Source organism: Narcine bancroftii, chromosome 1 (genome assembly GCF_036971445.1).
Source record: "Narcine bancroftii isolate sNarBan1 chromosome 1, sNarBan1.hap1, whole genome shotgun sequence".
In the NCBI taxonomy this organism is placed as follows: Eukaryota; Metazoa; Chordata; class Chondrichthyes; order Torpediniformes; family Narcinidae; genus Narcine; species Narcine bancroftii.
This window is the reverse complement of record NC_091469.1, coordinates 266,010,514-266,038,079: the sequence shown is the minus strand read 5'-3', so window position 1 is coordinate 266,038,079 and position 27,566 is coordinate 266,010,514. Positions and strand designations below refer to the sequence as shown.

Sequence of the window (27,566 nt, the reverse complement as noted above, 5' to 3'; positions counted from 1 at the left end):
ATTTGACCTTACTTACAACTAAAACTCTCAACCCAGCAGCCTTCCTCATCTCTCCAACTACTGACCAATCCTCAAACGATTTAGAACATGTGTGTTTAGAGGTTATCGACTTACAAACCAAAATTAGGGAAGACCTAACTGATGTCCCTTTAAATGAAGGAGAAAGATTGTTTATTGACGGCTCTTCACATTGCATTGCAGGAACCCGCTATAGTGGATATAGTGTAGTGGATGGTAAGCAAGGACTGGTGATCGAAGCCGGTCGCCTCCCTGGTCATTGGTCAGCACAATCCTGTGAGCTATATGCCCTCTGTAGAGCACTCCACGAACTAGAGAACAAGGTAGGAACTATCTACACTGACTCTAAGTACGCTTTCGGTGTAGTCCATACCTTCGGTAAGATATGGAAAGAACGAGGGATGATAACTGGCAAAGGACAGAAGTTAGCCCATGAACACTTAATTATCCAATCCCTAGATGCTTTAACACTCCAGTCCGAAATTGCCATAGTACATGTGCAGGGACACCAGACTGGTAACAGTCCTGAAGCTAGAGGCAACAGGCAAGCTGATGCAGCTGCCAAACAGGCGGCACTCGCAGAAAAGATTCACATGCACCAGCTACTGCCCACACCAGTAGAGATTAAAAAGACCCCCACCTTTTCACGGGAAGATGAGGTCTCAATGAAAGATAAGGGATTTCGCCAGACTGCCGACGGGTTGTGGTGGACAGCAGACGGACGGCAAGTCCTTAACAAAGCCATAACTCGCCAAGTTATAGATCAGCTACATCAACAAAAACATTGGGGAACCCAGTCACTTGTTGATACCTTTGGATGTTTCCTTCACTGCCCTGGCATATACAATATTACTAAACTCGCTACTAGATCTTGTCCCATCTGTCAGAGGGTCAATAAGAAATCAATGTGCCACGTAATGTCTGGCAGTCGCGACATTGCCGTTCGCCCGTTCCAGCGCATACAAATAGACTTCACTGAACTTCCTAAAATCGGTATTTACAAATTTCTCCTTGTCATGGTCGATCATTTTACACGATGGGTTGAAGCTTTTCCTACCCCGAATGATCGTGCCAACACTGTCATCAGAATACTCATTGAATGTGTCATTCCACGATACGGTATGATGCAGACCATTGATTCAGATCGAGGTACGCATTTTACCTCTCAGGTTCTCCAGGGTGTCTGCAAGAAGCTAGGAATAGACTGGCAACTACATATCCCAAGGCATCCCCAAAGTTCGGGTCGAGTCGAACGTATGAATCAAACTTTGAAACTTCAACTCACCCGACTTCATGAAGAGACTGGTCTTTCCTGGATTAAATCATTACCATTAGCCCTGATTAGAATTTGCACAGCCCCTCGTAAAGACCTTGCAGTCTCACCGTACGAGATGATGTTTGGGCTTCTATTTATGGGGTTCCACACTGATTCTCCCATCCCCGAGGCTAATGACCAATACATTTCAAAATTTTTACAAGGGCTTTCTACTTCCATCCACGACTTGAAACAAAAGGGACTATTAGCCCAAACTCCACCCTTAGACTTTCCTATACATTCTATTAAAACTGGTGATTGGGTTTATGTCAAAGCATGGCAAGATGACCAACTAAAACCTGCCTGGGATGGTCCCTACTGTGTACTTTTAATTACAGACACCGCCGTACGCACAAAAGAAAAAGGCTGGACCCACATTCAAAGAATCAAACCAGCTTCCGAACCAACAACACACAGACTCAACCCTCAACCTTGGCGTGCAGTTCCTCATCCTTCAGAACTGAAACTTACACTGCGCCGCGACAAAGTGCCGTAATGTTACATTTATTGTTGTATTGTTTTTTTTAACTGTTTATACATTTATTGTTGTATTGTTTTTTTTAAACTGTTTATGTCACTTAATTACTCGCTATGTTTTAAGTCCTCCTGGAATAGGGGCAGCAGAGGTTACAATTGTGCTACTTTACAGTGTAGACAGGGCATAGATTTCAGACAGATATTTTTTTTCATAAGGCATTCCAATACGGACCAGGGGAACAGAGTAGCGGTAGTCAGTTAACAGCCTACATAGGTATTATTACTAATCAATGTACATTTCGCACACAGGGAGAGAATACATGTTCTCATTCACACACATTGGCTTCTACTCATAACCTCACTGATATTCTGACTAAGCTTAACAGGCAAGCTGCAATACACAGTTAAATCACAAAAAACAATCCCCCCCAGCTTGGTCTCTTTTCATCACAAACACCACCCCATGAAGGGGAGCACCAGTTACAAACAACGTGAGCTGCTACAGTACTCTAAAGCTGCTTGGCAATTCAATATCAGACTCCAGACAGCCTTCGGAGATCGGTGGCCCTAGGGTTCAGGGCTGAAGAGGAACGTTAGATACTAGCCACAATTCAACGGAATCGCCTGACTCTCGCTACTCATTCGCTGCTGAAGGCAGCGTTTCTCACAGACTTCTTCAGGACTCGTTCGCTGCTGAAGGCAGCGTTTCTCACAGACTTCTTCAGGACAATGCTTACAACAGTTGGGCGGTTAAAGACACTGCTTCAAGACTTCAACGAGAATCTGCCCATGCCCATGTTCAGACTTGGCAACCTCGGACTGATGTGGGATGGACTAGACTCTTTACTGAGAACTGGAGCCTGATACTCACAACCCTAATAGCAGCTGGACTTGCTATTCTGACCTTTATGGTGCTCCCCTACCTAAAGACTTTAAATTCATCGAACCCTTCTGCAGAACACTACACCCCAAAGCCTTAACTCTCCAATCACACAGAGATTACAATTCGGTTATTGACCAGCTGGGAAAAAAAACAACACCTTACACTTTACAGCATAAGTAATACTGATCTAAAAGAAAAGTGAGGATGGAGGGGGATCAGTCACACTGAGACCAGTAACCAAAGATCAGTAACACTGATCATGGTGAAAGATCAGTATTACTGATCTAAAAGAAAAGTGAGGATTGTGAGAGATGGGAAAACTGATCTAAAATTATGAACATGAAGGAAATTAAAATTCATACATCAGTTAATGGCTGTCACCAGTACAAGCAGGATGAGCTTGGGAATTAGGATGCAGGAAAGCAGAGTCAGCATGATTAACATAAGAATCTTCTAGTCTTTGTGACAAGAGCCACCATAAGACTAAGATAAGGAGTGGTAAGGAACAATAGAATGTAGGAAGTTGAGGTAGCCTGGATCAGATAAGGGTCTCCTAGCCCTAGACAGAAGTACCAAGTCCTACATATCTAATTAGTTAACCTTTCACAGATTTATACATATTAAATTAGCCAACCCTAGACAGGATGAGCCAACTCTGCATACCAAGAGACTGTAGCCCCGAGAATCAGGAAGGTGTAGATAAGGACAATAACATGAAGAGACACCGACAGGATACCCCCTGGTCCTCCAAGTATACTGAAACTGCACGTAGGCAGGAAAGATTGCCTATGCCAAACCCATCCAGGGGGCAGAAGAATGTAAGGGGGAGGGTATTCTGATACTGAAATTGACTGTATAAAAGTTGGGTATTCCCAGGGTAAGGGGAAGCACCCAACTTTGCATTGTTGTTGTAATAAATGTTCTTTGTTCTCAATATTTGTCTCGAGCAATTTCTTTAAAGGTACTTCTGTTTCTAACAGGTGTAATTACCAAAGTAACATGGCATTGATTTACCAATGGGCTATTTAATAGCCCATAGTTGTATTCCCCAGTTCAGAATGAAGAAGATCAAAATAAATAAGCAGTTGACTGAGTAAAATGAGGGAGGAAGTTCATTTGAGGGAGGAAATCTACAATAATGGAATACAAAATTCAAATCTGAGTGGGGCTTGTCAAGAATACTGTCAGAAAGCATAAATCGATACAAAATCTAGAATTCATACGCTCAAACTGCCATGCCTACTGGGAAACCATTGGAATTTCCAAAACAGAGATCATTAGCTTAAGTAAATAGGACATTTAGGAAAATGGGTAAATGGAGTTGAGGTCAGGATCTGGCTGGTTTAGTTTGACGAACTGAAAGGCCTACTTCCTATAAAATGCCTCTCACAGTCCTCAAAAACTGAGGCCTATGTTAACAATAAGGATTTATTTGCTGCTGAATCAGACATTACTTGTAACAAGAAATCGAAATCCTATGTGCTTTGTACACCACCATTTACAAGTCTCAAAGTTTTCTATTGTATTTAACTTTTGATATCATGTCATCACTATTTAATACTTATTACTTCAATTTTACATTGGAGCATCCAGTGAAAACATTCAGGTCAGTCAGAATCAAATTTAAACCCTGGCATATTTATGTTCTATTGACACTGGACCCGAAATAACTTGGACATCAAATCCATCAAATACTTCATATTAACACCATATTTTTTTTGGTGTTGGGACGAAATGGCATTTCTGTAGTTCCGCACGGCAGAGGATGGGAACAAAGCTTCTTGTGGCTATTTCAATCTCACCAAAACAGGAATCCTTCAACTTGAACATGATTACTTTATGGTCCGATGTTTTAAGCCATGTAGACACTGTGCATTTTGTTCAGGCAGTCCAAAAACATGATCACCACATGTGAAAAATAGATAGGCCTTTAATCATAAAAAGTTGGAGTGAATGCAAACCCAGAACACAAAAGGCAGATGAAAGCTCCAGCACACAGTTTCAAATGTAGCACAGTTAGCACAATGCTCTTACAATGACCAAGGTTCTAATCTGGCGCTGACTGTAAAGACTTAGTATGTTCTCCCCATGTCTGCATAGGTTTCCAAATTGCTCTGGCTTCCTCCCACCCTTCAAAACATACAGGGGTTGTTGGTTAATTGGAATATTTGTGCGGCACAGGCTTGTGAGCCAAAAGGGCAGTTAAAATCATATAATCACAATCAAAACTTATTTTGTGTTTCATTTTTTAAAACTGCATGGCACTTCTTACAAATGGCAGGCAAATCCAAGTCGGCTTAATGCTAGAATACCATGAACATTTGTCAATTACTCAATGGATGATAAAGTGTTCCTGCACATTGCATAATTTGTTGCTTGATGATGTCATCTGGGTTCACATTTCTTCTCCACTTATTGTTTTCTCTTCTTAATGTTTTCTCTGAAACGGAATGTTCAATTTAGCTGCGTCACATGTTAAATTTTTTTAAAGCTGCATTTTCCTCTTGTTTACACCGTACTTCAGAAAGTTATTTAAATGTTATAATTAGCAAGCCAAAATCAAAAAGCAAAATAATGTCATGCAGCTCAGTCAAGCTGGAAAATACATTTACCAAGAGGATTGACTAAGGTAGGATAGTGAACATTGTTTTTATTTCCTTTAGCAAGTCAGGAAGATTAGATCACAGGGATCCAGGGTGAGCTAACCAAATGGATTCAAAATGGCGAAAGAGGGTGATAGTCTAGGATTACTTTTCTGGAGACTTATGACCAGTGGTGTGCTAAAGGGATCTTGGTTGGGTCCACTGTTTATGTTTGCTATCATAAACAACAATTTGGATGGCAATGTGATTGATTGACATGGTGAGTATGTTTATGGATGACACACAAATTTGATGGCCTAGTGAACAGTGAGAAAGGTTAATAAGTTTACAATGGGATCAAAATCAACTGGAAAAGGAGGTGCCATCAAATGGCTGTGGAATGTAAATGTCATACATGTGAGGTGATGCAATTTGATAAATCAAACCAGCACATAGAGAATGATATAGATGCAATACACCAAGGCACACAGGTTCATAGTCACCTGGAAGTAACAACACAGGTAGACAGGACTGTGAAAACAACACATCGTCATTGATAAGGACATTAAGTATAGGAGTTGAAATGTCATGTTACCCCTTGACTAGACATTGGCGGGACCATATTTGGTGTATTGTGTGCAGTTCTAAACCCAACCGAAGAAGTCATTAAGCTAAAAAGGGTGCAACAAAAAAAAAGTTCACAATTATATTACTAGGACTGGAGGGCTTGAGTTAACATGGAGAAGCTGGATAGGCTAGGACTTTTCTCCCTTGAAGCAGATGAAGCTGAGGGCTGATCTTATGGAGGTCTATAAAATCTTGATGAGCATGGTCCAGGTGAATGCAGTTTGAGAGGAGTCCAGAACTAGAGGGTAGAGGTTTAAGGTTAGTGTGGACTACTTAAAAAAAAAAGACCTGAGTGGCAAACTTTAACATAGAGAATAATGAGTGCATAGAACAGGGATGGTCAAACTTGTTTAACGTAAGAGTCACAAACAATAAACTTCGGAAGTTTGAGAGCCGCAATTACGTGATCGCAAACATGCTGACTAAAACTACCTATGCTGGTTCTGAGTGATACCCAGTGTCAATAGAACATAAATATGCCAGGGTTTAAATTTGATTCTGACTGACCTGAATGTTTTCACTGGATGCTCCAATGTAAAACTACAGCGGCTGTTATGATTCCTGTCTCAGCCACCTTACTGTACATGCTGTTGCTTAGGACGACGATGTACAGGATGACCCTGGAATTTCCACCTAAAATGCTGGTTATGAGTGATACCCTTTCAAAAAGGCACCCCCCCCCAAAAAAAATCTGGCACTTACTCAAGCCATCCAGTGGATGCTGTTAAAAGCAAATCACAATATTTTAATAAAAATTATTATTTAAAGGTTTAAATTTTATTTGAATATTATAAAAATAAACCACTGTCGGCTCCAGTGACAGGCCATTTAAAGCCACTACAGAGTCGATAGCACTGAGATCAGGTGGATGGATCCCGCGGAGGAGCCCTGAGACTTAGCAAATAACTAACGGGGCATGCGCAAGATTACATTGGAGCCAGCAGAGTTGAAACTTCATTGTCAAAATAAGAATTTTAGACTCTTTGTATAGGACGACCCAAAATTTGAAGTTTAGCTGATCATCCTATACAACAGCATATATGCTACTGTTGAGAGCCGCACATTATATGTCAAAGAGCCGCATGTGGCTCACGAGCTGCTGTTTGGCCACCCCTGGCATAGAAGGAGCTGCAAGAGGACACTGTTGAAGTGGGTACAAGCATGGAGTCTGAAAGACTTTTAAACGTGTACTTGGATAGAAATGTTTTAGGTAGATATGGACAAAATATAGGCAAATATGACTAACTCAGTTGGAGAACATGGGCAGGTTGGTCTGAAGTGATTGTTTCTGTGCTGTATGACTTTATAATAGGTTTCCTATTAAAGGAAATGAGATATGGAGTGAATACTGTTATTTGCTTTTTAAATGATCAATAAAAGGTCTAGCAACTCCGAGGAGCCAAACATATTATTCTTGCTTCTATTTCTTACGCTTTTGTGCTTCAAAGTTTTTAGGCAGGACCAAAGGCACTGGACTTTAACATATCTCGTAAAACTTTTTTTAGGCCTCCTTGCTTGTAATATACAATTTATGTAAAGATTTAATTTGTACAATTTAAACAAAGCCAATCTCAACACAAATCATGGAGTGAATTATTTTTATTAAAATGCCATTTCTTGGCTACTTCAATTATCAGCCAAAAAGAGCCAAAACACTTCTACATCTGAAATTATAGGTTTTCAACAAAAAAAAATCAATATTCGGATCTAAACCAAACATGCAAAAATAGTGAGTCACAGATAAGATGAACTTTTAGCCATTTGGCAAAAAAAAAGAAATAATTTTACACAAGGAGTTTAGTCACTGAATCAAATTGAAAGACAAACCAACTATTTTATCTGCCTAGAAACACTACTGGGAAACTGTTGAACTACTTTGTCCCTGTTGAGTCATGTACTTAAAACTTTCTTCTCTGTTGTGACTCACTGATGCAGTATATTCTATTTCAGGCTGAAATGACACAGTAGGTTTAATTCTTTATACCCTGTCTTGCTCATGACCCAGGAAAGTTTATTGGCTTTTGAAGACCTGAAGATATTTTTTCACCTGATCAAATAAGGAATGATAAAATCCTGCTCTTATTGGCAGTAGATAAAAAAGAAATGTAAATGAACGGGTCTATACTTCATTAAAATTGATACATCACAACTTCCTTGGAAAAGTTCAACAAGAACACTTCCTCCAAAGAATTTCATGTCAACTACATTTGCACCACACTATCCCAATGAGCCACAATTTTGTTTTTGATTTCAAGACAATTTACAGGGACAATACATTGTAATTAAGGAATATCTTAATAGGAACTCTTAGTCTACATCACCTTCTAAACACAGATGACTGGGTGATCACCCCATGCTCATTTTCTCTCGTTGCTCTTTCTCAAACAAGGCAAATTCTCAGTTTTATTAGGTTCAACTGTCAATATATAAAAGAATACACAAATTTCCCGCTTAAACCTAGTATTAGGGTGTGGCCTCATTTTATGTCTTCTAATCACAATCCATTCACATCTATCTTTTTTCTCAGATTTCTGGTTCCCCATCTGATTCCTCCCATGTGTTGAAAGCTGCCTTGGTTGGTTTCATCCCCAAATTGTAATTCTATCCTCAGCTCTCTGTTCTATGGTCGTTTTCTGATCTCCAGAGGTTTGTAACAAATGAAGCATTAATCCAAAATTATACACAGTGAATCAAAATTTTACAATAACATTTGCAAACTGTGGCCAAATGATCAGTTGTCACATCATCAGGGACATCAATATTCAGGTATATGTACTGTCATGTTTAGCTACTTTGTTCTTTACTCACCAAAACAATGCATTTTAAAATCAGACCACTCAACTTTTATTTAAAAAATGATTTGTACATTAAATTGCAAATTCAGAAGATAATAAAATAAGATAATATTGTTACACTTTAACCACGGCACAGCTAGCTTTTACAGTGCCAGCGTTTGGGACCAGACCAGGGTTCAAATCTCATGCTGTCTCTCAGCAGTTTCTATATTCTCCCTGTGGGTTTCCTCCGGATGCTCGGTTTCCTCCCATTGTTCAAAACCTACCAAGGGTGTAGGTTAATGGGGTGTAAATTGGCCAGCAGGGACCCTGTGGTGAATCTCTGCTAAGCTGCCTGTCTCCCCTCTGGCAAGACTTGCTGTACTAACATTGGCCGTGCATTATTTCTACTCTTAAGGACACTCTCCTTGGGTATAACTGTGTTTGCACCCATTGTCCTTCATTATTGTACCATAAGTTTCTGTTAATAAAAGCGACGAATATTGTTTGACCGCATCGTCTTTGTCTACTTCATCAACTGGCACTTCAGACCCATGGGCCAAAAAGGCCTGTTATCATGCAGTATGTCTAAATTAAATAAAAATAACATTTAAAACTTCACTGACGCCTCATTTTCTTCAAGCCAGGGATGTTGTTCTTTTCTTGCACAAACAGAAATCAACTGAGCACAAACAAGTTCACAAAAGTAAACTTTCACAAACAGGACAAGATAGGACTGCTGGCACTGGAAATCTGAAATTCTAATCTGTCAACATTGGAAAAAATTTAGTAAATCAAGCAGCATCTGGCCCAGGGACTCATCCTCAGACTGCTGGAGCTAAGTACTCCACCTTTCAAAGTGGAAGCAGAGAACAAAGCATTGTCATTACCCATCTGACAACAGGTTTCTCTTCCCAATGAAAGTGTTTGTTACGATGAAAAATCTTCAAATGGAGTTGCCTGGCTGAAAAGAGCTGACAGTGGTGTACATTTTCAGCATTTGCTCAAGGAGAGATACTTCTTGCAATTTTGCATAAATCAGGGGAAATGCATGCAAGGCAATCAGAAAAATTCAGAACTCAATGGCCAATTTTGTTTGGGTCATGCCTCTATTTTTCTGTACCTTGTTGAAGGCCTCAAGCCCGAAACTTTGGTTATGTATCTTTATCTTTGCTATATAAAGACCACCGTTTGACCTGCTGAGTTTATCCAGCATTGAGTTTTGACTTTGGATCCAATTTGCCAACTTGCTTTGGATGCACTCGGTTTCAAACTGTCCTATCATCATTAATTTATTCAGTTAGCTTTTCAAAAATAAAATGACATTTGTCAGACAGGATTGCTCATCATAAACCCCATGATCTACTGTTCCTGATCAACTAGTCTTTCCAAGGGCAGATTAATCCTTTCCCTCAGGAATTTGTCAATGATTTCCCTCTGACTTATGCTCAACTCAGTGGCTTATCCCTGCTCCCCTTCTAGATTAAAATTATCGGATTTTATGTCTTTCAGACCTCTGACGTTTCAGGTGTGGCCAGTAATGAAATATCTCCAAAAGGTTTCTTCCCCACCCCCACCCCCCAACCACCCCATGGTCCAATGTTCACCCTTGCCTCTCTTACACTAATTGTATATCTGCAAAAAAAAACTGTGTCCACTTTAATGTTATTAGCAAGAAAACTTTAATTTTCAATCTTTTCTTCCCTTATTGCTCTTTTTGTTGGTTGTTAAATGCTGCCCAATCATCTGGTTTCCCACTACTTTTTGCAATGCCATGAAAGTTAGGCCCTCTTTTGTCTTCATGTTGTAATTCACTTCCCTGGTCAGCCACAGTTACCTCATCCTCCCTTTAGAATGCTGCTTCTTCTTTGGAATGAAACAATCCTGCATCTTTTGAATTGTTCCCAGAAGCTCCTGCTATTGCTGCCCTACTATTGTCCCTACTGTAGTCAGCTCCTCTCTTAGGACTCCATAGGTAGACTGTGATAGTACAGATTCTATCACCAATGTGTATATGTACAGATTGTAGTGTAGATGGCTATGATTGGCTGAGAGTGTAGCCACACCTACTGGCAGGTCTTAAAGGGTTGCTCCTAGCCAGACCAGGTCATTCTGGACTGGTCAACCTATTTGTGAAATCTAGAAGTTCTTCTTCTTGCTGAGAGATGTTGCCACCTCTCGGGAGTCTCCACTTCAGCAGTGGGACCATGGCTTATATTACCCAAAAAATTGTTTACTCATAGCTTATCTCTTTGAATAAATGATTTAATTATCTTCAAGGTCTCCTGACAGTCTGCGACCAACAAAAGGCAACTGCATCTCTGGGCCTCATGGTGTAGATTAGATTATGTCTACTGATTCATATGCATCCTGGGCCTCATGGTGAAATTTAGATTATGTCTTCTGATGCAACTGCATCCCTTCTTGCTGGTCTAAATCCTCCATTACAGTGATATGCTCCAATCTTTTAGTTAATAAAAGCCTTGGTTTGGATCAAGAAGTCTTTGGTTCTTTCGACGCACTCTACATAGACATCTGCTTTTATTTAAAGAGGGAAAAATATGGCAGTGAGCTGTTCTGTGTGCTGCTGTGGTTGCAACATATTGTATTTTTAATCAGAAATGACATTGGAAGAGCTTTCGCCGTTGGGTTTTTTTTTAATAGAGACTTTTTGGAGTTTCAATTAAATATAGTGCACATTTTGAAATTAACAGTTGTGACCAGATTTGTTCATTTGTAAAAGATACATTTTTTTGAGATACATCACTGAATAGATTATTTGAGTTTAGAAGATTGAGAAGGGATCTCATAGAGACATATAAAATTCTGGCAGGACTGGACAGAATGGATGCAGATGGGATGTTTCCAATGATGGGAAAATCTAGAACCCGGGGCCATGGTTTGAGGATAATAGGCAAACCATTTAGGACCGAGATGAGGAGGAATTTCTTGACCCAGAGGGTGGTGAATATGTGGAATTCATTGCCACAGAGGGCAGTAGAGGCAGGTCCATTAAATATATTTAAGAGGGAATTAGATATATTTCTTCAGTATAAGGGTATTAAAGGATACGGAGAGAAAGCAGGGACGGGGTACTGAACTTTAAAATCAGCCATGATCTCATTGAATGGCGGAGCAGGCTCGAAGGGTCGAATGACCTACTCCTGCTCCTATCTTCTATGTTTCTATGTTTTACTGATGTTACATTCTCCTGCCCTACAGTAACAATTATAAATGCTGTTGTTTTCAAATTAAATAATCAATCAAATGTAAATATAGATTCTATCAGGCAGCAATGAATCTACTATCGGTTATGCAGAAATCATTTCACCAGGATCAAGAGAGTATTATTTCTGCATTTTTAACTTCTGCAAGGACTTGGTTGAGATACAAGTGACAGCACGTCAGGGAACCAACATCAACATACAGACCTCCACATTTCACCCAAGTGCGTCAAATTTGTAGCATGTAACCACCTCAGGAGAGGTGGGTTGACAATTCCAGTAGGCTTCTTTAGAGCAAATTGCAACATAACATGGATTACCTAAATTTCTGGGAACTTGCAAGGGAATGCAAGATTAGATCACAAGAGGGACATGAAGCTTTTATGAGCAAATCTGTCACAAACTCTGCAGTGTAACAGCTGCTTCCTCAATAGAAAGCTATTAATCACAGAACCTGTAGTGGGCGTTTACTCCAAAAACTTTGGAGCAAATTTTGTAAAAGTAGGAGATAGTTTTAGAGACGTTCCAGATCAGTTTACCAAACTTTGAGATGCTTTTCATGAACTGCACTTTGCACCTCTCCACAGACTCAAATCTATTTAAATAATTTATTAAATAGTTTTACCATAATTTGGACATATAGGTCGGTAACAAGCCCTTCTGGCCTATGAACCCATGCTCTCATGGCACGTTTTGAACCATGGTACTCTGTTTTTGGGATGAAGCCAGAGCACCTGGAACAAATTGACACACACACACACAGGGAAAACATACAAACTCCTTACAGACAGTGTGGGATTTGAACCCCGGTCCTGATCTCTGGCACTCCAATAGCGTTGTGCTAACCACAGTGCTATAAGGATCACCAAGGCTATTATGGACACGAGCATTAGGCTTGAACGGTAGCAAGCTGCTCCTCCCATACACTGAACATACAGGAGGTAGGACATCAATGCAAAATTGGAGCTGAAAGACAACCATATCCATGCACAATGAGTAAAAACACAATTCTAGTGAAACTTAGCAGGTCGAACAGTGTACGCGATATAGCAAAGATGGAAGGTTTATTCCATACCTTGATGAAGGACTCAAGCCTGAAAAGTCAATCATATATCTTTATCTTTGCTATATGAAGTACATTGTTTGGCCTGCTGAGTTTCTCCAGCTTTGTGTTTTTGCTTCAACCACAGCATCTTTAGACTTTCTTTACCCCATGCAAAATGAGTACTGCCAATGGATTCGCATCCTAATCATATCTGAAATTGTCAGTAAAGATGAATATCAAATAGTGACTAATTTCTGCAGCAAGAAACAAGACATGACACCTGCAGAGGCCGGCTGGTGTCTATTTGTCACCTATGACTGCTGAAGTCAGAAGTGATTTCAAAGTCATCATCTTATCACAGGTTGTGCCAAGTTAGCATTCAGAATCTTCCCTTTGACAGTGTGCAAGATTCCATCATGTGGGATGGAAGCAGGAAATTATATCAGCTTTTCTTGTGACAAGGGCACTACGGTTGAGTTTTCACTCATGAGGTAAAGATTTAATGAGTTTCAGATACAAGTCAACCAGAGGCTTGTTGATTGTCTTAACAGCATGATTGGAAATGTGTATCAAGCTCCTTGATAGAGAGAGAGGCCAGCCATTAATCTACACCATCTTTAGGTTTCACAGATAACAAGAAATAACTGCACTCTGCACAACTGGGAGAAACTGTCAGAAGGCACGAATGACAGTTCTCAGCTTTCCTTCGGGTGATGACTGGGAGGAGCAGGAGAAGGCTCACTCAGGCCAAGCAGGAGAGATGTAATTACAGGTTGACCTGAATGCCCTTTAAACGAAAGCCTTTTTCGGCAACATGAATCCATATTGGTAGTGGAACATCAAATTTGATCCCCTACGACTGGCCTGTTTACAGTCACCATGCCTCAGCATTTATTTCTCTCTCTTCATTCCACACAAGTTAAAAGTCTTGTTGTTAAGCACCAAACAACTGCAAGGGAAAGTATTTGCCTTCAGGTGCTCGGATGCAAATAATGCGCCGGCAGGCACGGCTTGGGGAGTGCAGCTGGGATATTCAGGTGGGCACGGAGAAGACATCTTTCTGTCACCTGAACGTGCAGGCTGAAGGAGAGCCACGACCGAGTGAATGCTGGTGCCTGTGGACCGTGGCCATAGTCCCACTGCTGCTTTAAGGTGAAACAGGGGATTCTCTGAGCTGGAGAATATACCTAAAGGAGCAGGGTTAGGTAAGTGCTCTTCCTGGCTGGGTTCTCCACTTTCAGGTGTCCACCCGACAGCCGCATTGGGGTAGAAGAGGCGGCTTTACAGTCAGCAATGGTTAAATGAGCTAAAAAAAAACATAAACTTACCAATCTAATTATGTGCAAAACATTCACACAAGTGCCCCTCCTGCCTGGATCAGATCTTTACTTTCTCCCTTGCTGGAGCTGCCACACAGTACAGTCCCTGTGAATTCACTAAAAGGCTGCTCACATCCATTTTCTAATAGTTAAATTAGCCTGGCCAATATCCTCATGGATTATCAGGAAAGACTCCCCAACCTACTTGCATGCAAAACTAGATTTGATTATTGGAAAATAAAGCAACGTGCAACTTAATGGGAGAGAAGTGGGCATTCCCTGGCTACCTCTAGTTAATTCATGAGATTTTAGACATATAGCACAGTGACAACCCCTTCTAGCCCACGAGCCTGTGCCACCCCTTTAAACCCAAATACCCTACAATCCTGGTATGTTTTGGAAGCCAAAGCACCTGGAGGAAATTCATTCAGAAATGGGGAGAATGTACAAGCCCCTTACTGAGAGTGCTGGATTCGAACCCCAGTCATTGGGACTGTAACAGTATTAAACATGCTGTACACAGAAAGCTTACCATCATTCTTCTCATTCCTATTTCCAAGATAATTTCCAGCCCCACCTTCTTGATTTCCACATGCAAGATTTATCCTGGCAAATCGATGACAATATTGTGATCGAGCAGGCCATTGGATGATGGCAGGTGAAGGCTATCTGAGCTAGAACTCACTTTCACTCCATTTTCCCTGCAGCCAGCACTATCATTCAAAGATCATGCTTAGAAAGCAAGTCCAAAAAGTCTGCTCATCTTATTTGGGGAGGAAATGTCAGAATAATTGTTTAGTGCAATTGTTTAAATACCATTGGCAAACGATGCACAATGTTCCTTGAACTGAAAAAGCATAGGAAGTGTTCCTTGAGCTCAGGCTGTACACACAATGCCTCTACTTGGAATTTGATAGCATAGAACGAGAATATTTGGAAAACAGCAAGAAGGATCAGAATAAACTAGAGGAGAAGAAAATCCAAGTCAAGAAAGATAAAATCATGTTGGAGGTGATGAGCATTTTAGATTTACAATAGTATGCGTATCAGGGCTGAGTGATTTTGACAAAAAAAATCACAAGTCTGCAAAAACAATTGTAGCTGCATAATACCAATCATGACTATAAGACATCCAAATGAGTCTTTGCCTCGTAATTGTATCCTTGACATCTGTTTTTCAGGAACAGATTGCACATGTGAGATTTCCCCCGCCCCCACCCCCAGGTTATTATGCCCTGGCAACAATACCTGGGTAAATTCACACACAGTTGTGAAACTTGGCTGGTCACTTCCATGTTCATTTTACTTTATTGCCCCTGACATTTTTCCAGCCCCAGATACATTTAATGAAGTTACATGTGTTCTTAATACCAACTTCCGACCTCATTGGTTATAATCTGGAATATCTGGGTGCAAACTAAGATGATAGTTGCTCAATGATAGTTTTCATTTTAATTGGTTTTAAAGAGACACTCTGTGTGACAACCATCTGGACTGCTTCTGAATTCATTGCAAACTGCTCAAGTATTAACAAAGTCAACAAAATTATACCTAGAAAGTTTTGTCAAGCTGGATGTGCAAGATGAGTTGGGGACTTCAGGGCAAGATCTTCATTCACATTGCTGTCCCTGTGGAGCTAACAGGCATGACCACTCAAAAGTTCCCATTCCAAGTTGATCTCTCCCTTGTCTCACAATATGCAGCTCACCGCAGCATATGAGAGTCACCTCAGCCTTCTACAGCAAAAAGAAAATGATTTAAACTATTTTGATTCCAATGATGGTATCTCAGGCAATGGGGTTTACCAACACTACTAGGTTCCACAAGATCAGTTCAACACCAAGGGCTTCCAATAATAGCCATAATTGTTTACTCAATATCCATCTGGTTGTGAATCATCTGATATTCCTTGTGATCAACATCATCCACTTCAAAAGAAAAATTAAGTTCTTCACCCTGATAAAGATTCAATTGCCTGCCACATTCACCACCATTACCTGGAAGATTGGATCCCAGGTTCAAGGGTTGCATTTGGTAACTGCTTACCAGCATATATAACAGCTGTAGAGTATGGCTGCATTAAAAGACTAATCTGTTCAAGAAGAGGTTCGGTGGATTCAAAGAGAATCAAAGCTGGACACGAGTTTTATTTACTCACAGAGCAATTCACAAAAGAGCATAGACTCACATAGACCAACCCAGAATAATACACAAGTAACTCCATACCTGGTGCAAATAAATCACTACTAAACATTCCAAGTCCCAATTGGGAATGCCAGGGTTAAAGACAGTATCATCAACTCTATCTCTCGCAGGAACAGCACACTAACAATAAGTAAATTAAATACAACTAATAAGTATATCAAATGAACCTGATCTCCAGCATTCCCCACTGCTTGGGATCCAGGATGGACCCATTGAATGATGTCCTCCAGAGCTCCCCATGGTCTGCAGCCTGGTCTTCATGCAGCAGCTGCAAACAAGGAAAGAAGGCAGCGACTGCACATGCTTGGGTTTTTCAATGCAAGACCCATCCATGCGACCAATGAGGACAAATAGTGCATCAGCCTCATCTGTAGGCAGATCAAACACTTGACCGGCAGGTGAGGTGACTTCTGACTCAGAGCCAGTCAGAGAGGTCACATAACTCTCCGCAATCCACACTCCCACCAGGTCCCTGATGAAGAAGCCACATAACCCTCCACAAACCACACTACAAAGGCACAAGAAGTATCAATAAAATGGTTCAGGTGGTAGCGTCAATCCAAGAGTGCTGTGCAGAACATAGACAGTAGTGGAGGAAGAACAGTCTGCAGGCCTGCATCCTGAGGTACACCAGGTACAGATACTGGACAATGACTATCACAAAAACAGCTGGAGGATGAGGAAGCCTTTTTTTGAGACACCATTACATGCCAACAGAACAAAGAGGAATGAGCAATTAGATATCTTAATAGATATTTTTCTCATCAGCCGTTAGGTTCCGACCCACATTTACTCCCCATTTTAATCCTTAACAATGCATTTCCATCAATAATTATCCAAGAGAACCAACACAATATTATATCATAATAATGTCAACCACAATAAACATCTTCTTGGTTTGCAGACAATGAGAGCGAGAGGCACTTTCCTTCAACAACTATGACCTCTGGACAAACCTCACACTGCAGATGATTAGGCTCCTGACCATACTAATAATACTTTACTAATAATACTAACAATGGTCAATGTTTTAGCTACGGCAACTGACAGTGTAGTGCACATAACAATATATTGATCGAACTTTCCTGTATCGATTTAGGAGGTGAATAGACGCGAGCATCAAGAGCATAATCATTCAGCCAGGAGAAATCACTTATAAAGCTTCATTTGAGGTTCAAATTAAAATATCACGTTAACCATTTCAATGAACAACATGGGACCCAACTGATAAATTATCAATAGCTCAAATAGTAGAAACACAGCAAATAGATCTCATCACTGCAGTTTAATAATTTGCAGGACAACTTCTCTGCTAGAATCATGGAGTCTACGATGGGAGAACAGGCCATTCAGCCCATCTTTTCCAATTGCCACACTTCTACATTAATCCCATGTCCCATAAACTGGGACATAGTTTTCCACGTTTAAACAATTCGGTGCTCATCTAAATAGTCATTGTCAACCATTCTCTTAAGCAGCTCATTCCAGGAAATCACTGCTCTCTGGGTGAAGAAGTCCCCTCATCTGCAATATAAATCTCTCCTACTTTACCCCAAGAATTGAGAGATAAAGATCAACTTCAGATTGAGGGTTTGATGGAACCAGCTGCTCCTCCAGCAAGTTGCCACACCAAATTCTCTACATCCAGTGGCAAACAGATCACCAATAACATCCAACCTCTCCTGCATATCCCTTGTGCCATGAGTAAATAACATGGCATTATTTCCTGGTCTTCAGCAACACTTCACCTGTTTTGAAAGGTGGGTGACACAATGGAGCAATTAATACAATAGCGATCTGAGAACAGTCCTGACCTCCATTGCCACCTGTGTGGTGTTTTCAAATTCTCCCTGCAACCTTGTGGGTTACCTCTTAGCACTTCCATTTTCTCAGCATTCCAAAGATGAAGTGATGCTCTCAAGTCATCCCTAGCGCACAAGTGAGTGAGAGAACCTGATGGGAATGTCAGAGAATAAAATGGGTGCCTGATTATCAGTGCAAACTCAATGAACCAAAAGGTTTGTTTCCATGCTGCACAATTCAATGAATCTTTAGGTCATGATTTGTGTTATACCACTTTAGAGATTTTTTTTCCTGATATAACATTTCACTGAAGTCACCTGTGGATGAAAGAGTGCTGTAACTGTCTACTATTGCCTTGTTAAAATTGGTACCCTTCCAAAAAATAGAATATTTCCATTTTATTTAGTGTGCACCCTCACATAATTACTGCTCTGAAAAGAATAATACTTTTTCCCCCAGTTCCTGCTGTGATTATGCTTAATGAATGTCATGACAGATGAATACTGGAGAACTCAAAACAAAACATTTGCATTTTCTCAAAATAATGAAAGGAGGTCACTGATTAGGTATGTCCTTACAGTATCACAAAATGTACTGTGTGTGAAATAAAAATGATGTATTTTTGAAAAGTCGGAGCCCATATTTACAAAATGCAGGAATTAATTTATAGATGTTTTCCCTAAACTTCGAAACATCGTTAACCTCCTTGGAAGTACTAAAAGATACAAATAGAGCCGTGTGGTGAGGGGTGTCCTCTGGCAACCAGGTTTCTATTCTTGTTTTTTTTTTTCTCTCTTATCTATGCTTTTTCTTAATTCTTTCTTTTTTTTTTTGAGGTTTTGTAAAGGGGAGGGGGTTGGGGTTTGATAACATTATGTATAATGGACTTGATATTAATATTTGCTTATTCCATTTTACATTTGGCTATGATTGCATGTATGGGAACGTATTTAAATAAAATGTCCAAAGAACTGTAGTGTGACTGTTTTACTCATTAATAAATTATCTTATGTGGGCTGTCGGTTTCTATACAAAGAGCACCTTTTCCATATTCATGAAAAGAATGACACAACCAGTACCTCATCTTTTATCATTCTCAAGGTATCACTATGCAGTACATGAATGCATTTGACCTTGTATTCATTTGCTCAATAAGCTGACAAAATCTTGATCAATTAAGATTAATTGACATTTTTTGGGGGGGTGGAGAGGTGCAAGTGGATCACAGATTATATTTTTAAAGTTTGCAAACCGCTTTGGTTTCATCTTCAGTGTCTCAAGTGCTCCATTTCCGTCAACCCAAACAGAAACTGTCAGTTTTTACTTCCTTTCTGACTTTATAGGGATATAATTTATTAAATTTACACATTTATAAAGTGAATCTTTACACACATCTTCATAAACAGCCAATATCGCTGAACATTAATCTATAGCGTGATTTCAGAAATTTGGCTAACCATCCCCCACGCCCCCCAAAAGGAAAGAGCTGACTGCATTACCACTATAAACAAACTGTGGCAACACTCTGGGCATATTAATTTAAAAATCTGGTTATCTGCTTCTGAAATTGTTGTTCCTATTTTAGCTGTCACCTGTTGTAGTTTAAACTAGATGATATATCTAATATTGTAGAGCTTCTTTGTGTTTGGATCAGTATCTAACTCTATATTCTTACCATTTTTATACTGACTTAGAACTGTATTTGAACCTCTTCATGCCCAGGAAGCAGTATTCTAACTTAGAGAAGTCAGAGGTGGTTTTCGTTATATTTGATGTGTATTCGTTATATTTGATATGTAGTTGTTGGGAAGTGAATGTATCATGTGCTTCGTAAGGTCTTCTTGATCAATTTAGAAATAAATATTCTAATAGAAGCCATTATCAATTCATTAAATATTTCAAGTTTACAAGCAGCTGACAGAACAAGACAACATTGTCAACCAGTGCATATGGATATGTTTTCTGTGTGTTGGAGAATTAAATTGTACAGGCCTTTATTTTTAAAAATTAGCTGTTTAAGAGCACAATACATTATTTTTGTACTACATCTCCAAATCATTCCACTGTCAAAAAGGATTTGATATTTCAACAAGAATATTGATTGCAACAATCTACATTATGAATGCAAAAGACAATTAGGACATGATGGTATGTTTTTTTTTAAATCACCTGGTACACTCATTTCTAATTTAAAGGAAATAATGAGCATATTACATACACAGACATAAATTTCCTTGCATTTCAACACCTGTGTCAGGAATTTGCACTGTATCTTTCAGCAGGGATTCATAATTGTATCTATGTTTTTCTCAGAAAGTTCCAGTTACTTTATAAAGCTCACTCTGAAAGATAATCATTCATTTTTAAAAGTGAACACAAATGTGTTTTTTTTTAGAAATTGTGACAAGAAACTGGTAGACTCCTTCCAGGATGGAACCTGCAACTGTTACATCTTGCCACTCTTTCTCCCAATTCTCCACTTGAAGGAATCTATTCACCTTTCGGAAAATTATCCACCCCAAAGTCATGTTCAGCCTTTGTCCGTAAGTACAATGCATTATTTATGTAACTTCTGAAAAGTGTGAACACACTGCCCTCTTCTAATAACCTTTCTGTTCTTGACTAATTTGATGAAACTGACATTTTTTAATCCAATCTTATCCATGTGATCATGGACAAAACTTTGCACATATGATGTTCCTTTTTGCCCATGTCATGAACCACTAGTTTTCCCTATAAACTATTCTCCCCACATTCCAATAACCTCCGCCCCCCACATTCTACCACTTACCTACACACCAGGACCAATTTACAGAGGAAAATTAGCATACCAGCCTGCATATCTTCGAGAGGAAACCAAATTATCTGGACAAAACCCATTGGAGACGCCTGCAAACTCCAGGGGATTTGAGTACTGATCCTCAGACATTGTGTTCCAGATTTTAACCACAGTTTGGGAAAAATAAATCTTCCTTAAATTCACTCTAATACTCTCCCCACTCCTCCCCCCACCCCACCCCACCCCCACCTTAAGTCCATGCTCTTTGCTACGGAATGACGATCAATGGTAAGTTTCTCATTATCTAACCTGGATATGTTCCTCGTAAACATCAATCTCATTCTCCTTCAGATTTTTCCACTTCATGAAAAACAAGCTCTGCCTATTTCAGTCTCTTGTCAGGCTGAAATGCTCTGTCCCAAGCAATGCTATAGAATCATACAGCAATGAAAGAGTCCAGGTAACCCACTATGTCCACATTGACTAGCAGACACTTTGCTGCATTTTTCAATCAAGACAGCCATCAACCCCTAGAATATTCATCTTGATACCATGTGAAGGTGATTAGTGACTCCTCCACCATACTGTCCTGTATAATGCATCCCAAGTACTGGCCATGATGCACCCTTTCTAACCCTAACCCTCTCTGGTGCAATTACATCAGTTTCTTCATTTATGGCTCAATTAATGTTTTATATAATTGTACCATAGCTTATTTCTTTTGTGTTCAATTCTCTGGAAAACATCTTGAATGCATTTTTAACCACCTTATCTACCTGTGCTACTGTCTTCAGGGATTTTTGGACAGGTACACCAAAGTTCCCCTATTCCTGAGTATGCCCTTTAGTTCCTACCATTCTAGTCTGTCTCATTCCCTTGCTCTTTCCCCAAAGTCTGACAAATGGATTACTTTTAAATAGTTATCCAAAAACCTTTTGAAAGCCATTAGAATAATTAAATCGCTACTTGCTACACTGTCAAATAGTGCACTCAGGACCATAACTATTCATGTTGTGAAAACATGATCCTTTGCACTCTTTAAATTGGTTTTCTCTGGCCCTTGGCTCTCCTAACAGGAACAACTCACCACTACTTCCTTACCCAAACCCATGGAAACTTGGAACATTTTGTTCACTCCTCCCTTTAATATTCACTGTTCTGAGAACCACCTCAGATTCTCGTGTGTTTTGAAATCTGCAACCATTCATGTCTGAACCACTGCAGTAAACCTTTCCAGCTGCTTCTTTCGATCCATCACATCTTTCCAAAAGAACAGTGAATAGAACTGTGGACAATAGAATTATGATCTAGTTACACAGGATCGATGTGTTGATTCCTCAATACCACCAAGCAGCAGAAGTATACTAGTGGGATAAATGACTTTTTTTTAAATGGTTTTTAAAAACGAGTTCATTGCAATCAACAGGGAAAAATTCAAGCAGCTTTCAGGAGATAAATCTATGCTCCTGAGATCTTAACTGACACATAACATCTCACCTTTTGTAATAAAGAGCTCTATTTCCATAATAAATAATACCTGAAATAGAACACATTTATCTACAATATCATAGAAGGAGTTACAGCAGAAAAACATTGTTTCCAGTCAACACAAAATTTCTCATATTTTGGTCCACTGGAATGAGCATTTTCTTTTCAGGGCTGATGCAAGCAGGTGAGATTTGCAAGAAGAGGAGTTAACAAATTGCAATCTATCCTGACATATTACATGGAGTCACACACTCGCTCCCTCACCCACACTCGCTCCCTCACCCACACTCGCTCCCTCACCCACACTCGCTCCCTCACCCACACTCGCTCCCTCACCCACACTCGCTCCCTCACCCACACTCGCTCCCTCACCCACACTCGCTCCCTCACCCACACTCGCTCCCTCACCCACACTCGCTCCCTCACCCACACTCGCTCCCTCACCCACACTCGCTCCCTCACCCACACTCGCTCCCTCACCCACACTCGCTCCCTCACCCACACTCGCTCCCTCACCCACACTCGCTCCCTCACCCACACTCGCTCCCTCACCCACACTCGCTCCCTCACCCACACTCGCTCCCTCACCCACACTCGCTCCCTCACCCACACTCGCTCCCTCACCCACACTCGCTCCCTCACCCACACTCGCTCCCTCACCCACACTCGCTCCCTCACCCACACTCGCTCCCTCACCCACACTCGCTCCCTCACCCACACTCGCTCCCTCACCCACACTCGCTCCCTCACCCACACTCGCTCCCTCACCCACACTCGCTCCCTCACCCACACTCGCTCCCTCACCCACACTCGCTCCCTCACCCACACTCGCTCCCTCACCCACACTCGCTCCCTCACCCACACTCGCTCCCTCACCCACACTCGCTCCCTCACCCACACTCGCTCCCTCACCCACACTCGCTCCCTCACCCACACTCGCTCCCTCACCCACACTCGCTCCCTCACCCACACTCGCTCCCTCACCCACACTCGCTCCCTCACCCACACTCGCTCCCTCACCCACACTCGCTCCCTCACCCACACTCGCTCCCTCACCCACACTCGCTCCCTCACCCACACTCGCTCCCTCACCCACACTCGCTCCCTCACCCACACTCGCTCCCTCACCCACACTCGCTCCCTCACCCACACTCGCTCCCTCACCCACACTCGCTCCCTCACCCACACTCGCTCCCTCACCCACACTCGCTCCCTCACCCACACTCGCTCCCTCACCCACACTCGCTCCCTCACCCACACTCGCTCCCTCACCCACACTCGCTCCCTCACCCACACTCGCTCCCTCACCCACACTCGCTCCCTCACCCACACTCGCTCCCTCACCCACACTCGCTCCCTCACCCACACTCGCTCCCTCACCCACACTCGCTCCCTCACCCACACTCGCTCCCTCACCCACACTCGCTCCCTCACCCACACTCGCTCCCTCACCCACACTCGCTCCCTCACCCACACTCGCTCCCTCACCCACACTCGCTCCCTCACCCACACTCGCTCCCTCACCCACACTCGCTCCCTCACCCACACTCCCTCCCTCACCCACACTCCCTCCCTCACCCACACTCGCTCCCTCACCCACACTCGCTCCCTCACCCACACTCGCTCCCTCACCCACACTCGCTCCCTCACCCACACTCGCTCCCTCACCCACACTCGCTCCCTCACCCACACTCGCTCCCTCACCCACACTTGCTTCTATACAGCCAACAAGATACATCAATGGCAGTCCACTTCAGGAAATGGTTCAATCCAATTGCGGTGGTAGAGCAAATTCCATAAGGAATGAAGCTTTGGGAGCCAATTAGAAGCATTCCATTGGAAATTCTCATCAACGCTGCTCAGGGTCACCTCCGACGAAGAGAAACTTCAGAAGGATACAAGAAAGTCATTGTTGTCTCAGATATTGTGTTTTGGACAGTTGAACATATTTAAGAATTGAGGAGCAAAAGTGGAAGCTCATAGGAAAAATAAATGGTCAATGAAGGAAAGAAAATGTTTCTGGGAGTAGCAAGTCAGAAATAATAAAGTGAAGCTACACATTAATTTGCAAGCTTTTCATTCAACCAATTAGTAAAATGCATCTTAACACAACATTTCTAGTACATATTTGTTCTATATCCCCTAAAACAAAAAGATCAAGAATTCCACTTTACCTTAGCTATGATATGGCATAAATGTGCACCTTCCTGCGTTAGCCCAACGAGGCCACTGATTGCTGTCTCAATGTTGTATAGGTTGGTTTCTGTATCAAGTTGATTCACTAGGCCCTGTAAAACAAGACAATGTGATAATAACTATCAGCCATTCCCTTCTGTGAATGTAATGGTGTGACATAAATGTGTGACTTCAAGCCTCACACAGATACTAATTATGCAGTATATTTGAGGTGTTTTAATTGCAGTGTTAACATCCAGAAAAGACCTAGTTGCACAAACATCATTTCTGCTTTCTGCAAGGAAACAATTCCCTAGGAAATGACGGTTGTGCAGTGCTGTTTATTTCACTGTTCTGCAACTAAAAGTGACCTTTGGATGGAGCAAAGTGTGAAAGCAGCCACCCTGATTGCATTTTCTAATACCTCGCGCATCGCAGCACGAATACACAGTCCTAATGTAGGATCAAAATCTCAACCTTCTCCCACTCCCTCCAAACTGTGCAGATGTGTTCGGCCTGCTGAGGACTTCCAGCAGTTTGGTTTTTATTCCAGACGCCACCATCTGAATTTGCTTGCGTCTCCAGCAGTGCCCACTCATCGGATTTGCATCACGTGATATCAGGTTACGTGTAGTGTTCCTCGTGGACAAATGTACTCATTCCACCATGATAACAACATGGAAGCATCCACCTTTTCTCCAGACACCCAGGACCTTGACAATCCAGAACCCGAATACAACACTTCCACCTCAACCCTCGCCCTTCTGCATTCTCAAGACCCTCAAACCTAGTTACTAGATCTTGATCCCAGATTTATTCATGCACCCACCTGCTTTTTCCTCACATCTTGAAGGGATCAGGCCTGAATGTTGGTCATCCTTTGCTTCCTATAGTTTCTGAGCTTCTCCAGCTCTTCGAGTATTGCAAACTTAGCTGTTTAACAAGATTCCTGAAGATCATCCCTGATCTCTAAACCCTTACTAAACCTTCCACCATTCCTTATCTGGTCACTGATCCAACAAGCAACCCATATGCCCCAATCAAGATCACAACCGCCAAGTCCAGGAGCATTACCTTGACACCTAATATCTGACCCATTACCTAACTGTTGAATCAATTTGACTAACAATGCTTTTCCGTGTGCCCCTTAATAAATTCACCTGGCCCTTTTATCTCACCAAACCAATCCAGAACTGATCCTAATGATAAGACCATAGGCATTTACCTAACTCGAAAACTATTACCTCATCTCCAAATTCCAGGCTTCATAAAGGCCAACAATCAGCAGTTCAATTCTCCCAAACTCATTTTCAGAACCAAATAGCCCATTGTCCTTTGGGCAACCATATACTAAAATGGGAAGCCCATTAATGAAGTAATCATTGGGGTACCACTGCAATGTTTTGCCTGTACCAATACAGTACATCTCATAGATCAATATTTTGTCGACATGGAGATACATTGTTCTCAAATTGATCCCAACAGGTTTTATTATGTTTCCACTTTCCACCTGTCCTTTTAGTCTGAACTTTGATATCATGTTTGGTCTTCACTTGTTCCAGACGTATGCCAGCTCGAATAATGGGAGTTACTGTTTTTTTTGTTCAAGGTGATTATCATCCTCAAGTCAGTGGCATAAGTAGAGGAGGAGCAGGGAAGAGGTTGCCCGCCTATCTGATCCCCTGATGTCACGACTGCGGGTACTTGACAAGGGAAGTCAACTTCCCTTTTTTGGCCCGAAAAGTCGAGCAAAATTTTGACAATGGCACAAGTATATATGGTAGACATTTACTGGTGGACTAAAGAAGCTGTGTTAACTTTTACTCTCCAGGAAAACCTAAGATTCATCAACAAGTTTGGAAGTGAAGATGGAAATAAGAGTGGAAGGCAGCAGGAAAGAAACATTTAAATAGTTAGTTACTAGAGGACAGAAGAGTAACTTCTTCTGTCTCTTGGCAACTTGTACTCTTGAAGAGTTTAGATTAGCCAGTTATTTTGGAAGATTGCAAACCAGATGAGCTGAAACACTCCAGTCAGATCCAAGAATTGATCAAAACATGCAATTTAAATGTGAGTAGTACAAGATGAACTTGTGAGTTTTCAATAGGATTTCAATAAAGAGAACCAGAAGGGGAGGAGAGAAGTAAATCAAAACTCAGAATTGTTTTTGCATTCAATGCAATGTGTTGATACCATAAAAATAACAAACAGAATGGTTAATAATTCTACTTGGAACAGTTTCTCAGGTTCCACATGAAGCAATTTGTACTGGATCCTATAGACTTACTGCCGCTTTTAAAGCAACACAAATTGCAGAAGATCAGAAATCACAAGACAAAACTGGATGTGGTGCAAAGCATTCTTGTAGAACATAAAACAGCTCAGCAAAGGAACAAGCCCTTTGGTCCACTACATCTCTGCAGAATCATGATGCCGTATTAAGCTAAAACTCTTCCATCTTGACATCCTTGTGAGGTTCAAGTAAGTCTTTTTTTATTTCCCTGTGAAACCCTTGCTTTTATCCAATACCATTCTGCAGAATATGAAGGATAAATGCACCCTGGCTAGCTGCTAAAGATCTATAAATCAAAGTAGCACAATACAGGTTTGTTACACTGAAGTTAAAGCAGAGATAGATTTGTATTACATCCTAATAAACTGATTAGTCAAATATCGGAAATAAATTTGCCTCATTTATTGAATTTGTTCTGTCTGGTTCACTAAAACCTTTTGGTCTCAGCTCAAGTATCAAACATGCATCACGAGTAAATAAAATCTGAAAGTGTTTAGATTCAAAGTCTGGGGGTTGGGAAAGGCACTGACACCAAATATTTGGTGCTGACCTTAAACAT

General features: G+C 41.2%; 1 protein-coding gene across 1 annotated transcript in view; it reads right to left on the bottom strand.

The window, feature by feature from the left end:
* The window catches only part of LOC138751409 (protein inscuteable homolog), a 200,428-nt gene that overhangs the window by 142,587 nt on the left and 30,275 nt on the right, over positions 1-27,566 (bottom strand). The window contains exon 4 of the mRNA XM_069913655.1: positions 24,714-24,827. Coding sequence (XP_069769756.1) covers positions 24,714-24,827 — 114 coding nt within the window. The remainder of the gene's footprint in view (positions 1-24,713; positions 24,828-27,566) is intronic.